The following is a 16,660-nucleotide window of genomic DNA, read 5'->3' as shown; positions in this document are numbered from 1 at the left end:
TGCGAGTGGTCTTAAATGAAAAAAGTTCATCTATCAGGCTAGAATAATAAAGAGATGGCAGCTGTTCCCCAGTCTATGCGTTGAGGTCAATCATTTATTGTACTGATGAGAAAAAGGGAAAAGGCGAGTGAAAGGAAGACACAAGAACTCAATTAAAACTTTGCGTTCACGGCTCTGCGCTTCCAAGAGAAGGTCAAGTCATTTTCACCCACTTTGAATGCTAATGGGCAAACAAGCTACGAGGAGGACTGGCTTATAAGTACAGCAGGCTCCATCCTCCGTCAGGCCCATACAAAACAACATGGCTACGAAAATACTTCACCTTGACAAATGTTTAACCACCGTAGACAGGAAGCCGCACGCATGAGAACACTGAATGGAGATAATTTATTGCTTTAAAAATGTAGCCTTGAATATTCTGACATTCAGACCAGTAATGTTTTATATCTGCAGTGTGATCATGTGTGAAGGAACTTGACGATGAGCACACACATATGAATAATACTAATGAAAAAGAGAAGATGTTTTGCTGAAAACAACTAATACTTGTGATCTCTGTGCATGGACGTTCCAATATCACATTTGAGAGTTATGATTATTGTGAGAAGAAAGATTGTAATTTATTACATTTTGTAACCAGAAACAACAGGTAAATCCTAAATTTCCTTTCATTCCCATTGTCTAATACATCACAACTGCTCAAATTCCAGAGACCAAATTCATGGAATAAAAACTTCTGAAAGATTAAAGGTGCATTGTGTAACTTTTCTGGTGGAGGTTTCGTCAAAATGCGTTTCTCTATGGAGATGTTACTGCTTTGTCTGGAATGTTTCACAGTAAGTATAACATTAAACCTTTTTATCATCATAGAGACCAAACCAAACCAAGTTACAGGTCAGATCTGTGGCAAGGCAACCCCACTCACAGGCAGAATGTCTGTTTTTCTAAGTATTTTTGAGCTATCGAACCTGTAAAGTAGCTCAGTTGGTAAAGTGTTTGTTCACTGATCCGAAGGTTGTTGGTGCGAATCCCACTCTTGAAATAAACATCATTGGTTGAGCGGCCAGATCCAATGACCCACAGGTTGGTGGTGTGAGTCCAGCTCCCACAGATGAATGCTGTCATTGTGTACTTGGGCAAGATACTTAACCCACCTCGCTCGTATGTATGTGTGTGTGGGAATGGGTGTGTGGTTGCTTATTGTAAAGCGCTGTATTAAAAACGTGACCATAAAGCTGTTTAATGCTATACTATGGAACATTCCAGGCAAAGCAAGGACATATCCATAGAAATGGATGGACCACCAAGCAAAAAATTACCCAGCGCACCTTTAAGGCAAATGAATGTGACATAAAGAGCCAGATAAAAACTCTTGGCATCCTCAGTGTTGTGAGATCAGTCCCTGGCTTGGATAATTTGCTGAATGTCTCTCCCCACTCTTCACCCCCCATTTCACCCTGCCTGCTGTCCTGTTTAAAAAGTATTAACTCAAATATAAACTAACATATATCAGGGCTTTGTACTGGCATATTCAATGTTCCATGTGGGTGGATAGAAATCAGTATTACCAATATCTCCAGTAGAACTTACAATTTTCTTTCCTGACCCTTTCAAAATCTACAATTGCTTTTGAGTTATTCTACCAGCAGACAAACAAACCCACAAAGAGCTGCAAAATACACATGATTGGAGGAAATAAAATTTCACCATTATGTAGTATATACTTAAGGTACTCAATGCCCATTCTCTGCTTGTTATGAAAGAAGTATTGAAAACTATGCTATATGTGTAGGAGGTGTAAAATAGCACTTACAAATCACTCAAGTTTATGCGCTTCTGAACAGCTTGATGCATTATTTTATTTATTTCAATATATTTTCACATTTTGCTATACAATTAAAATATAAAGTTTTTGTTGCAATGGTATTTCGAGCGCAGTGCCCGTATCTATCTGGAGGTTCCCTGGTGCACTGAGGAGGTACATTCACACGTGTGATTCTGTCCGCACTGAGCAGTCTCTGCACATGAACTTCTGCTTTCTTTAATGAAGCAGGAGAGATTGTATCCTTTGAGAAACATGCCATGGCTTATGTGGCCCTCACCAAATCCCACTGTGCAGCCAATAGAGTAGAATAAACTCTAACTATGTATTATCAGGTGCTAGTGTGCCTCTTGGTCTCCTGACATCACTGTTGCAACAGTTTTGGACAAAGGTCTAATATTAAAAATATAATGTAGAAAATAAATTGCTTGGCTTATTTCTCTTCTTTATTTGTTGTGGCTCGCTTTTTTTTTTTTTTAAACAATATTGTAGATTCAGAATGCTTTTGGGGGATATACTTTGTACTCTATTTATAAGTTAGGTTTCAATATTGTATTGTTTATATTTACTTCTACAATATATCGCACTTCAAACTCTGTTATCATGACTGGCCAACTTTTTACAATAAGGGTATTTCATTATTGTTGTGTTCAGAGGTCTCTTGCTAACCACCTTCCCACAAATAGCATCAACATGTCCAGAGACCATGGGGGGGAAATAGTATTTTGCTCAAATTTGAGACATGACATGTTTCTATTTTCATAAGGTTAATAGAGGGCCGGTGACCAACTGTGGCTGCATTATTACAGTTTAAATATTTAAGCGTGCTTTGGCCCTGATTTCTGCTCACTAACATAATATAGACTTGGTTTGGTTTGATTTTAGTCCTGCTTAAGTTGGTCTAGTTCAGGTTCAGTCTTAGTTTAGTCGCAGGTTTGATGCCCTCCAAAAAACTTGATGTTTTTAAAGGTCCAATATAATGCAAAATTGACTCTTGTCATGTTAGAATGCTGTTACCTCATCAAAAACATGCCTGAAGTTGTGTTTTGTTGCATTCACACATGGCTGATTAATCCTTGATTATTAGTCTGTCTACATCTCCAAAGCTGAAATTGCTGTTCCACGTACTTTTCAAGTTGACAGCTACCGTCTACCCTTTGTTTTGTAGAAATGGGCAAATCCAGGGCTGAAATTATCCAAATTATTCTAGTGAAGGTGTATAGAGTTTAAAATGTGTCTAAATACATGCATGCCTATGTTAAACATGTATGAATTAAACAAAACACAACTCCAGATATGATTTTTAAGAGGAAACAACACAAAACGAATGTGAACACACACTTAATGTACCAAGTCCATTTCACTTTCTACATTGAAAACTTGAATTGTCCTTCTCTTAAGTGTGTATGAAGTGCCTTTAAGCCAGCACATAGACTATTACTTTTCCAGGCTGCATGCCATTACCCATGTGCATTGTACATGCCATTTAACAGAATGTGACCTTAAATTCACTCTTACTATTTAACAGGTCCATTACAAGCTCAGACACTTAATTCCCATTCTGATGCCATTCTTCACTAATTCGGTCTAACTCATTAGCCCGCATCATTAAATAATTAGCCAGTGAGACAAAGGCACAAACTTGATTAAGCATCCCTTTAAGAAAGTAGCAGTAGTTATTGTTGCTGGAGGTAGTAACTGGAAAGTTCCTTTGTGGAAAAGGCACACACCATTACAGCTGAAAAACAGTTTTTTAGTTTTTATTTGCTTTCAGAAAACGTTTACAAGCTTTGGTATAGTGCAACTAACTTGTTCTTTGATAATTGGAAGAATAAAAGTGAAGCAATTATTCACAAATGTCAAAATCTTCTGTAAATTATCTTCAAAGTGGGATACACAAAACCAGAACTTTCTTTTATTTATAGGCATGGCTTAATTATGGACTCAAAACAATTTTTTATTTTTTATTTATTTTTTTTGGTTAATTAGTGGTTGGAAGTATCAAGATTTGAGGTAGAAAAAAAACAACAAAAAAAAACCTATTGGTGGAGCTTCAGTCACCTGCATGTCTAAAGAGACTTACTGTTTCGCCTGGAATGTTCCACAGTATGGCATTTAACTCATCAGTCTCCACAGAGACAAGTGGGCTATGCACTTGACAAAGTTACAGGTCAGATCCGTGGAGAGGCAACCCCACTCACAATATTCATGTTATTTCTGTGCAATAAAAAACAACAGTATTTTAATAAATGCAAGATAGATCCATTTGATGTCATACTGTGGGATATTCCAGGCATAGATTAAACATCTCCATGGAGACAAGCAGGTGACGGACCAAGTTTGGGTTTCACCTCTCAGCACACGGCCAAAAAACAAAACTCATATCACAATTTTTTTCTAAAAGGTACCTAATCATTTTGAAAAACTATGAGAATTTGGATCTGACAGTTCTACATTATCACTTATCATCTTGTCCATGCTACACGTGGGGAGCTGGTCTCAACATGACTAGATTTCAGACAGCTGGGTCTCTGATGCCTTATAAGGAACAAATGGCCACAACGTGACTCTACAGCAGCTGGTATATGTGTGTGAATGTGCTTGTGTGGAGGAGAAGGTGCCTTTATTGCCTGCATTCCCATTGGACAACATATGGGTCCTTCAGCATCATTAGCTGCTTGGCCCACATTTTATATAGGGCCACACATAGACACTCAATCACAAAGCGAGAGCCGCACATTTACAAGGCCAGAATGAAAACACCTGATGCCCCGACACCAGTTCATTCCTATTATCATGTGTAAATTCTAGTTCCAGCTTTCACATAATGATTCAGAACCACTTCACTTATGATGAAGAGTAAAGATAATTCATGGAAACATTACTATAAAATTTAAAGGCCCACAATACACTATTTTTCTGTTATAATGTTGTTTCCCATGGAGTTTTGTTTTGCTTCATTCACACACATTTAACACACAAACCCTGCCTAGTCTGAGTTCTTCTCTCAAACAGAAAACACTGTTCGACCTTGTGATGTCATGTGGTAATACAAGAAGTGCTCCACTGTGTTTTTAAACTCCATACACCTTCACTAGAATTATTTGGATCATTTCAGCCTGGAATTGCCAATCTCTACTGAGAAAAAGGCAAAAGGTAGCTGATAACTACCACTACATGACATCACAAGGTGGAACAGAGCATTTTGATCTTTGGGGAGCCTAATAATCCAGGACTACTCAGACATTTGTGAATGAAACTAAATAACTTGGGGTATGTTTTTGAGAAGATAACAACATTCTAACATGGCTTAAAGGAGCATTTTACTGGTGGAGGCTATGCTACCGGCTTGTCTCCATGGAGATATTATTGCTTTGCTGGGAAATTTCCACAGTATTGCATTAAAAGCTTTTTTTCCTCTAACATCTGTTTCAAAAAGGTGTGTTTAAAAATCCAGTTAAATACATGCATTCTTATGTAAGCAGGGCTGCCATTCCACTGATCTGACCTTTAACTTGGCCTGTTTGATGCTATGGAAATATTATAAGTTTAATGGCATACTGTGGGACATTGTAAGCAAATCAGTAACATTTCCACTGAGACAAGCAGGTAACAGACCACTCACTAGGAAAGATACTCAGTGCACCTTTAAAGCTCACAAGAGTCAATTTTGTGTAATATAGGACCTTTAAATAAATACAGTTTTTGCAGTATTGACAATGCCAATAGAAGGAGCCCATTTCAATTCAATCTTTGTCCAGGTATAACCTTTTATTTGATGAGGTCTTATACAAATCAAGTTAAGATCAGTGGTCATAGTTTAATTTTTAGTCTTAATTCATCTGGCATTTACATATGAAATAATTCATTAATTTTAGTGCTCACAGTCTTGGTGTAGTCCTGGTTTGGTTGTAAATTTTAAACTACAAAACAATTTCTTCTTAAAATTCCACCTAGATGTCCCTGATTTTAATAGTGACTGCATGTGTCATTTTTCTAACCTCGTCTAATACTTTTAGCAGTGTCCCTGTATGCCCCCCAACACAAAAATAAGACAGAAAAATCAGACTATAGAGAAGCCCAGACACCTTCATTACTCTTTGACTCAGCGCAGAGATCTCGTTAGTCACAGAGGCCCATTGTTCACCATCTCCAACTCCTCTAATCTTTTTCTAACTTTTTGGCTCTCCCACCCTCACTTCTGCAGTAGGATCTTTAGCTTTGCTGCGTGGAGCACTGCACTGACAGCATCATTTGTCTTGCCACACATACTGGAGGTAGACACACACTCTCTCACTAAAGTCCTATAAACCACTCAGTGAATCACAAAAGCTCCACAAAAACGTTGAAACACCAGAGAGGTAACATCATAAAAACACAACTCCGACTAGTTCAAAACACACAAGTACACAGAAAGGAACAGAATAGCACTTGGTTACTTTAAATGCTATTAAATGCTTCTCTCAAGAGCCCTGGCCCTACAAAGTCTGTTGACAGCGCAGATATATTATCGAATTGCCAGTTGGTTGTCTCCGTGGTGAATTTCATTGATTTGCCTGGAATGTTCTACTGTATGGCATTAAACTGATCTTGCGTTGACTACATTTTAGATATGTTTTTATTGCGACGAATACCTTGAAAAACATGCATTCTTTCTCTGAGTGTGCTCACCTCTCTACTGATCTGATTTATAACTTCGCTATTAACTTTTTTTTTCTTCTTTTTTTAATGTTGACTAATCTTTAAAAAGATAAATATTGTAGCAGTCATCTATTAAACAGTGAGACGTTAAGCCTTTGCGTATGTAGCCTGGAGGTTCCTTGACTATTTGTCCCATTTGGATGGAGTCTCAGAGCCTTTAAGTATTGACTCTGCACACGAGAAACCACATGGCAGAATTACATGATTGAACCCCAATGCCTAAGTAGCATCTTCAGACAGGCAGTGAAAAACATTAAATGACACAGGGCAGTAATTGAAGAAGGAGGGAGAAGGGAGTTTTAATCAAGAGACTGTTGGTGGTTGATTGAAAGAGAGATGACCATGTGCACAAGGGCCCCCCTGACCATCTACACTCTGTAATGTCAGAGTATGAATGTGTGCTGGTGTGCTACAGTATGTTTTTGTGTTATTATGGTCTACTGTACAACTGCCAAGAGTCAATTAAGCATAAACATGATCTTTAGATGGTCTGCCACCTGCATGTTACAGCTTTGTGTTTAATGTTCCACCGTATGGCCTTAATGTGTCTATCACCATGGAGATAGAAGCAGGTGACATGGCCAGGCTAAATTACAGGTCAGATAAGTGGAGGAGAAGTAAATACCTACAACCACTGCCACTAAAACATGTGCAATAGGATCTGCTCTTGGGACAGGACTCTCCTGAAAAAGAGATTCTTAATCTCCATGGGACTATCCTGATTAAATAAAGGTCAATAATTGAATAAAATAAGCTGCCATACATTTGAATGTTTCTGGCAAAGCAATAACAAGTCCACAGAGATGAGCAGTTGGCATAGCTGCCTCCAAAAACGTTACACAGTGAAAGTATATGGAACCAAAAATCAAACTTACTGTCCAATATTTAGTTTAGTATGTAACCTGAACTATGCCCAATGGGGGAAAAATTAATCAAATTTTGTTCGTCCACTGCATACTGTCACTGGCATTGGTGATTGAATGACTGGAGAGTCTAATGGCATACAGGGGCAGACTTGGACCAAAAAATGGACAAATCCCTGACAGATTGGCCTACAGAAAAAAAATAAATAAATTGAGGATGGGCATAGATGACCAGTCTCAGTACGGTCAGTCTATCCCAGGGCAGCTGTGGCTTAAGGCTACTGAATAAATGAATATATATAAGTTTCACTCATTTACATTATTATAGAAGTATTGTTTTTTACCCAGTTCCCTACAAGGCAAAATGTATTCTTATCATCTTTTAATTAACAATGACTTCCTTAGCAATGGATCACACCGCTAACACAGTCTACACAGCTGTTACTTCATCAAGTCTGGCTTTAACAACTGTGAACACATCTTATGCACCAGCGATGCACCAACTAGAAAGTCTCGACGCCCAAAGGACCTGCACGAGTGGAGGAGTTGTTGCTATGGATACCACCCGGAGTTGAGAAAAGGGAGAGACGGAGAAACAACAAGGCGCTATATTGTTCATAGTGAAAATGTGCATATATAATTAGGCAGGATCCCTCGGCATAGTGTGATGCTCTGAGGGAATTAAAAGAAGTGGAAGTAAGAAATTAAAATATTGAAATCAGTGTAATTATGTTAATGTTTTTGTATTGTGTCATTTTAACCATATTGTCATTATCTTTAATTATTACTACTTTTAATTGAACATGAATTACTGTATGTCATGTGTTCTGTAAAAAAAAAAAAAAAAAAACACTTCTAATTTCTGTTGAGAATGGCGTTCACAAAATTAAAAAAAATGAAAACTGGGTATATTAATATGTAATGATTTTCCCAATTGGGCATGATTACCTAGAGAAAAAACTAAAACAAAACAATTACCAGTGAGTAGTATGTATTACTTTAAATAGGGGTATTTTACTTTTATGAGGTATTAATTGCTAACACATGACATATTTAGATCACTATGTTACCTTTTATTGTTTAGAAAATGCCATATTTGTTCCCTGCACTAAGTCACTCCCCCTTCAGAGCACTATCACATTACAATTGGTGTCCATCCCGCTAATGAAACTACTGCACATCACATCAGAAAAGTTAAGTTGCTGTGTATAGCTTTGTATTACGCTTTTATATATTTATGGAGAATTGTCCTGTGGGAGCATGAAAGACGTAGGCTGACGGTCTGAACACTGCACAGAAGCTCACTGCTAACCACAAGGACGGTTCAAATAAGGCCTGGGAGAGATCACTAAAATACTCAAACATGCATGGATTACATCTAAAACCTCTTCATGCATGGTGTTGATGAAGGAACAACGTTATACCATGGCTGAATGCTAAAAAAAAAATGCATAAAACCCCCTCTATAATTTCTCTTAGGGGTAAAATTTGTATTCTTTTCACCTCTGGCTTCACCTACCTTGCACACAAACCTGCAAGATACACAAATTTTCGCAATTCAATAGAGCATGCAAAGTTATGCATATTGCTACGCTAATGTTTCCCAGCAGAAAATCAACAGCGTGACATGATCAATAACACTGTATATTGTATCGCTAAGGGATAACAAACACACTTGCCAAGCACTGAGTAATGATTTGATCCCTATGGATAAATATGTCTTGGTTAGCATCAGCAGATAAGTTATGAATGACTTTGCACACATACCTGAGGCAGCCTGTTGCATTGCGGAGGACCTGGGACGTGTGAAGGTGGAGCTTGCGGTCCTCGTGGTGATTGGGGGAGGAGTCCCAGTTGGAGTGGGGGATGATAACACTGTTGGTCAATACGGCCAGGGCGTCTTGAATGATTGGCATCTTCAGGGCGTCACATGACGACAAGTTCCACAGTACGCCTGAAAATAAAAACATTCATTACTAAAATAGAAAAGGCAATAAATCAGTTTTGTAAACAAAAACACTCAGTATACGCTTGATAGCTTTTGTGTGTAGTTTTGTGTAGTTTTGGCTTATAGGAAAGTTTTTTTGAAGAAAAAAGAAACAATTCATCATCTTTAAACGTCTGAATGCCCTCTATTCTTGTACCTTGACTTGCTGATGTTTTACCAATGAAATGCATTCAAAATCTGGATCAATTTGCTTTTGTATGATGCAAACCAGCTCCACCTCTTTAAATATCACTTCTTGCATTGCCAATTTCTATTCACATTTCACATTGATTCTGCTTTTTATTCTCTGTTTTCCAAATGTAAAGCATAATTTGGTTTTAAGTTCAAGGAAAAAACGTTTGGACATGCTTTATAATTTAGTTAACTTTAAGGTGAGACATAGCAGATGAATAGGAGATATCATTTTGAAACTTCTCCTGTAGCCACGGAAATGTAAGAAAAAAAAGTATTTCATCCTGTAATATTGTCATACAGAAATAAGGCATTTTATGTGTTAAAACGTCCAAAACTGAGCATTTTTGGGACATTCAAAACAGAAACATGAAAAGAGCCAGACTTAAATCTTTGTTGACATGTTAGATATATAAAATAAAATACATATACAGAAGGGATTTTGGATATCTTATTTAATATTATGTAAACTAGATGTCACTGAAAATGTGCCTAAAAATCATAATTTCATTTTTTATAATTTCTATGTTTTTTTGTTTGTTTTTTTTTTGTTAATTTTTTTTTTTATAAATTAGACTTGGGTTTGGATTGCAGAAAATCCTTCTGTAAGTTTTTCACAAGCTAGACTTGTACGGAAACATTGTGTGAATACTTTGCGGGTACAACCATACAGTATAATTCATAATTATAGTCAATTGGACAAGAGCATAAACAGTGTTTTTCACTGATCAGATGGAAAAACAGATGCTTCTATAAAGATGAGTGACAGGGCTGGCCTTGTTGGTCAGCTATGACACATTTACAACTACACTTGCGAACCACAATCGCACACAGTCAGGCCTAATCAGCATCTTTGCATCTGAAATGTTAATCCGCCTTCTGCTGCAACTTGCTATAGTCGGACAATGCAAAACATATGTTATAGACAGTGACAACCGTAAGAGACACAGAAATAGAAAACTAATGAAAGGGGATGTGGTGAATCTAGAGGACAGGCCAAAACAGATTGAGATAGCAGAGGAGACATACATTTGTTACAACTATAAAAAGCCACAGTGCTGAAGGTCAGTGCGGAGTCAGGTCCCAGATGCAGTGTGTCCAACATGACATATGTCTTTCATGTGCACAGATAAAATAGAAATGAAATATAGAGGGGTCATATATATAGACATGTCCACAGAGGAGGCACACTGACTTAAGATGACCTTCTCATTTTGACAAACAATAGACACAATCACACAAAGCAAATCACGCACTGTCACTCCACTCCACCTCTACACACTGTGGGGGAGTAACACACCTGCTTGTCTCCATTGTAACTAATTTACCTTGAATGTTCCACAACATGGCATTAAACTTATCTATCTTGCATTTATTCATTTTATGGCTAAAGAAGCATCTTGCTGTGAGTGGATTCTCCGTTCCACACATTTAAACTGCAGTCTGGTGGTGTCATTTGCTTGTCTAATTGATACTTTGCAGTGGCATCATGCTGGTGATGTTCTACATATCTCTATTGGTGGAATGTTCAATGGTTACCATGGTGACGCAATGCAAACTTAAGCAAATGCAGACAAAAAAAAAAAAAGTTTTAAGATAGCCTGAAAACTCAAGAAAAAGTACAAATGGATTTAAACAACACATTTTCAGGACCTTGAGAAAACAAGCATTCATGGTTTTGTTTAAGTTTTTGATTTTCAACAGAAAAGGTCAGAGTGACTCACTGAAAACTGGTTAATGCCGGTAGCTCGTGACTGTATTTCATGTGTGACAGACTTGTTTAAGAGCACACATCCTCTCACCTGTTGTAGTTCCAACAAAGTCAGTTCTTTCTTGTCAGACTGTGTTAAAATAAAGCTCAGATTAAATCTAACTTGAGTAACGGAGCTTCAAACAGAGTAGTGCTTTTAGTTAGCTGCACACCCCTTGGGAATGTTGATGACTTTAGCTGCAAAGTATTAATTTATTCTACTCTACTTTATTTTAGCTCCAACTTTTCAGAATTATGCTTTTAATGATATGACACTATGCATGCTCTATATTTATAACAAGTTTGGTTCTAGTAGTATCAAATACAAAATGCAACTCTACTTCGCTCCAACATCCCAAACAACACTCCACTTTATTATCACCTTCTCTTTTCTCACTGCATACAGCTGCAACAGAGGCTACATCTTGAGTAGCAGCCAGTTTTGCTAGCAGCAAAGTTAGTGTTGTCTCGAAATGTTCTGCACTGCCACTCATAATGACACTGTGCAAATGACAGACATGAGTGGGAGGAATATGAGAGCAGTATTATGATGAAGAATTTAAATGCACCCTGCCAAAAAATAGCATACAATAATAAAATGGGAAGGAATAAAGTTGCTATAGGAAAAAAAAGTGGGGTGAGACGATGGTTTGAAATTTATGTAAAATTGCCGACATAGACGGAGTCAGTGGGTGCTAATGTGTGAGTGAGAGAGGCGCAGGAGGGGACAAGACGAGGTGGGTGATAATAAGCCGATGACCTTGTATTGTGTTTGGCACCAGTGAAGTGTCAGCACTCAGCCTCAGTGTGTGTGTATATGTGTGTGTGTATGCGTGTGTGTCGGAACATTCACTTTCACTAATCAGCCTCTCACAAAGCTCTCTCTGCAAGGTTCCTTGACTAACCGCAGAAAGATAATATATAGATAATATCGAGAAACTTTGATACTTTACACACATGATAAACGCACAAACCAGGCGCAAGACGCAAAAGTGGCATCGCGTCTTCACTTTTTATTCCGCGTTTAGACGAGTGTTTTCGGGAGAAAATCTGCGTGCATACGGTGACGCAAAAGTGTGTGGAATTCGATGGTGGTGATGTACGTGACGTAAACGCGTACGCGACGTGAGCAGATCTGATCAGAGTTCTGCGTCTTGGGCAGTGCAAACAGAAACGCTATGGTGGGGTGTAATTAATTTTTCCACTCTGGAGGGTGGTTTCAGATTTTTGCGTATTTAAGCTCCAAATGCGCCATCACAGTCTAAACAAAAGGCACTTCCGATAAAATATTTTGTTGTTTTTACCCGCAAGCGTTCTTGTGTAAACTGGCCCTCAAACAGAAAACACTTTAATCCACTTCATGATGTCATGTAGTAATACAGGAAGGGATCCACTGTTTTTAAACTCCATAAACCTTCACTAGAATAATTTGGATAATCTCAGCCCTGGAATTGTCCATCTCTCCAGAACTAAAGGTAACGGGCACTGTTAACTTAAAAACATTAACTACATGACATCATGATGTGGAATGGAGCATTTTGAGCTTTGGAGAAGTAGACAAACTAATAATAAAGGATTACTCAAACATGTGTGAAAGAAACAAAACACAAATCCAGGAATATTTTGTGGAGGTAAACTTTATAACATGGCTTAATGCTCACAAGAGTCCATTTAGAGTTATACAGAACCTTAGAAACTCACTGTCAGACATCAAAGTAGAATGAATGAAATGATCAAACTTGGACTGGTGTGAGGTTGGATTAGAAATATGAGAAAAGTCTTAATAAATGACATCATATATCCAGGAGGCAGTGACATCATACTTCTCGTCTTTCATATTCCCTCTTTTATTCTTTCCTCTTTTATCCCTGTCCTGTGTCCCCTCTCAGGTCTCTCCCTCCAGACTCCTGACAGACAGTTTCCAAAGAGCACGGCGGTTTGGGGAAATAGGGAGATGATTGCATGAATTCATGAATTAATGAGAGTATGACTTGTAAAGGGAGAGTGAGGACTGTTAGGCCCCAAGTGGCAATGTTTTATTAAACAGCCTTCATCTGCGCTTCTCTATTTGAATTAGTTAGCGGAGGGGTCAAAACCTGCGGAAGAGTCAAAGACGACAAATGACACAAGTAATGCATCCTCCAAAAACACACAATTAAATAGTGATCTTTTTATGTGAAAAAGTGTCTGGAAGCGACCTTCTAGTTGGCGATTTGACTCTGAGGTCACATAAACTCTCCGTGTAAGTTTTGATTGAAAAAGACTTGTCAGTTAAAAATACCACCATGCCCTGCGAAGGAAATTGTCAGTATGTGCGGTGGAGGTTTCATTTGAAATGGGACCTCCCACAGTGAAAATGCTGCACTGCAATTTCTCCAGGACACTATCCATTTTATAACAGTGGCAGCTGAGGAAAACATTCTTGTGAAGATATTGTGTGAGAATCCAAATACTCATTTAAATGTCTTCAAGCTCTTTCTAATAGCAGGGTAGGACTTTAACAAAACACCTTTAGTATTTGGAGACTTACACAGAGAGGTAATTTGAGGGTGACAGGATGCTACCAAACAAAGCGCGTTTTTGGGATGATGACTATAATTTGCAATGCTGATTTGTTGTGACAGACTAAAAGACTAAAATGTGCCTGCATTGAGTTTGTGCGACGAAACTCATTCTCAGTACTTGTATTGAATGCAGCTGAGTTACAGCACGGTCCACTGCCTCAAGGTGAGCTACATGTGAGGATAGCATCTCCTATTGACACACAAAGCCTCTGCATCGACCCGCCTTTGACTGACAGCCCCGGAAGCCTTGACTTCTCCCTATCTACCTCACGCTGAGACCTTAGGAAGCCAATGCAGCCAGGCTAAATTTAAACTTCACAAGTGACACAGAGATAGGGTAAATGGTTGAGGGTAAGGTTTTTCCGGTCACCCAAAATGCTGCGTGCCCAGTCTCATATCCAAAGGCCTAAACAGATTCTTTAATCAAAAAGAAGAGAAAAGTGGATTTGATGAAGGCTGACAACAAAGAGGGAGTAATGAGGAGGCTGATGTGCTGTGACTCAGGCAGGGCCATGCATTAGAGGAGAAAGCAGCTCAAGACTGACGACACTGAAAACGTGTCAGTTCTCACACATGTCCTCTGGTTATGATTTTTCCTACACTAGTATTTGACCATGAATAATATTACCACTACTACCCCTACAACAACTACTACTGCAACTGCAGTCTAAACATATTGCTGAGTTTTAGATGAAATCACATCATTGTACTGGACAATAATATTAACAATTAATTAGGGCTGGGCAAAAATGAAAAAAATTATTTTCGATTAATCGCGATTAATCGCATGTTATACGCAAAACCATTTAAAAAGTAGAGTATAGTGCACTTTTATTGGCAATGTAAATGAAAGAGCCATACATTTGTTGTGTAAACAGCATTTCTTTCACAGGTGAACCCTCAGAGCCTTCAAGGTATTCAGTGAAGGCTCAAGAAATATAAATATAAAAATACTGAATGGACTAATATATTTTTTGAATATTTTTTATGCAGTGAGTAATAAACACTACATTAGTAATAATTTCTAGATCATTGTTATAAACTTGGACTGATATTTCTTGGGAAACAAAGGGTTAATATAATGGCATGGAAATGGACCAATCACATTTTCTCTTCCAATGGTATCTGGGTAAATCAGTGACTCCCCTGCAGCACTAAAGAAACAAGCTCAGCTCAGAGAGCACGGCTGGTCCGGCCAGAGTCACAACCCGCGGCCGGGCCCGCGGCTCGCGGAGGCTCGGGCACGTTGCATCTCATGTGGTCAGAAAAAAGTGTAAAGAAAAGACATCAAACTTAAAGAAACGCTTGCGGTGGACTTTTTCAAAATAAAACCCAGTGAGAAACAGACGTTTACAATAAAATAAATAAATAAATAATAAAAACTGCGTTAACGGCATTAAAATAATTGTCAGCGTTAATGACTTGATTAGTTAACGCAAAAACGTTAACGTGCCCGGCCCTACAATTAATATTTCTTGCCCTCCATATATGACATATGAGTATGACTGCTGTATAGTTAAAATCTATGGCACCCGTGAATCACATTTTATTTTTCTACATTTTGAATCATTATTAAAATTATTCAAGCTCTTGTTTGCATAAGATACCATCTTTAAATGTGGAACACTATTTGTGTTTTGAGTTTAGCAGATATATGAGGTGACTAAACCATTTGTTTTGTAGATTTATTTCTACCTTGATTTTTACATATTTTGAAATAATATTTCTTCTCTAGAGGAAGAGTTCACTTTTTGTGCAGTTATGCATTTTTAAACAACCTGCCCTGGAGCTAGTTAAATTTACCAAAATACCATTATATTGAATGAGGCTGAAATCATCACAGCAGCCCCATAACCATAGTTGCTATTATGGACACACATACTTTTGTCCATTTCCAGAAAGTGGCAAGCTGTTTGCAGAGATAACACAAAGATTCTCATATGCATTCACTAAGGGCACACATTCTTCATGTTCTTCAGAATGAAAAGAAGCCTTAGTACCTGAGAAGAACTAATTGTAATGTGAAAATAGTTAAAAGTCAAAGCAGGTGTTGTTTAACCGACACCGAGACTTGTGAATTGTAACAAGTACATGAGCAAACAAGAGTCATACATGACAGTTTCACTAAGTGAAACACTAAAGGGCAAAGACTCAAACAAAATCAAATAGTTTGAATGTGTGAATTTCAATGAGTTGAGTGTCAATGTGAGAGACAATGTTAAATGGACTAACTGACTTTTACTTCTTTTAGTTTAGGAAAGAAAAACATTTATCCAATTAAAGAAGTTATAGGAAACAACTGCTACTTACTGTCTGAGAGAGAGAGTTGGGGTTCTATGTTTCCTTAGTAAAGAATTTATAAGTCTATAATAAGCACTTATAAAGCATTAACTATCATCTATAGGTGCTTAATACTGTAAATAAGTCATTAACAACAAAACTTGAGTGTAAGCATTAATAAGCTGCTTATTACACTATTATCAACAATCATGTTTGATTGATCTTGTGATCTCTCACTGACTCTATTTGAACTCTCCTTTTAGTTATTAGAGATCACAAGCTCCACCCACAAGCCTACATAACCAGGAAGTTCTCTGCAGCACTCCTCATACTGCCACCACATAGCCCCCTCCCTGTTCTGCCCTCCCCTGACAGAACAGCGAGTGCCAAAAACAAAGCATGAACTAATTAAGTATTTGAAAAATGTGTTAATACCTCAAATTTGAGGTAGAAGAGTGCATACTAATACTTACTTCATTCGACTTCCTTAAATGCCCAATC

The 16,660-nt window shown here is 37.9% G+C and overlaps 1 protein-coding gene across 3 annotated transcripts in view; it reads right to left on the bottom strand.

The window, feature by feature from the left end:
• Positions 1 to 16,660, bottom strand: part of ctnnd2a (catenin (cadherin-associated protein), delta 2a) — a 260,843-nt gene that overhangs the window by 51,845 nt on the left and 192,338 nt on the right. For all 3 annotated transcript variants that reach the window (XM_055150733.1, XM_055150734.1, XM_055150735.1), the window contains one exon: positions 9,154 to 9,340. In XM_055150733.1, the coding sequence (XP_055006708.1) occupies positions 9,154 to 9,340 (187 nt within the window). The remainder of the gene's footprint in view (positions 1 to 9,153; positions 9,341 to 16,660) is intronic.

The sequence above is a fragment of the Boleophthalmus pectinirostris genome, unplaced genomic scaffold (genome assembly GCF_026225935.1).
Source record: "Boleophthalmus pectinirostris isolate CB_2022bp ecotype Guang Dong unplaced genomic scaffold, ASM2622593v1 HiC_scaffold_15, whole genome shotgun sequence".
NCBI classification, from domain to species: domain Eukaryota; kingdom Metazoa; phylum Chordata; class Actinopteri; order Gobiiformes; family Gobiidae; genus Boleophthalmus; species Boleophthalmus pectinirostris.
This window is presented reverse-complemented; position numbering and strand designations above follow the sequence as displayed.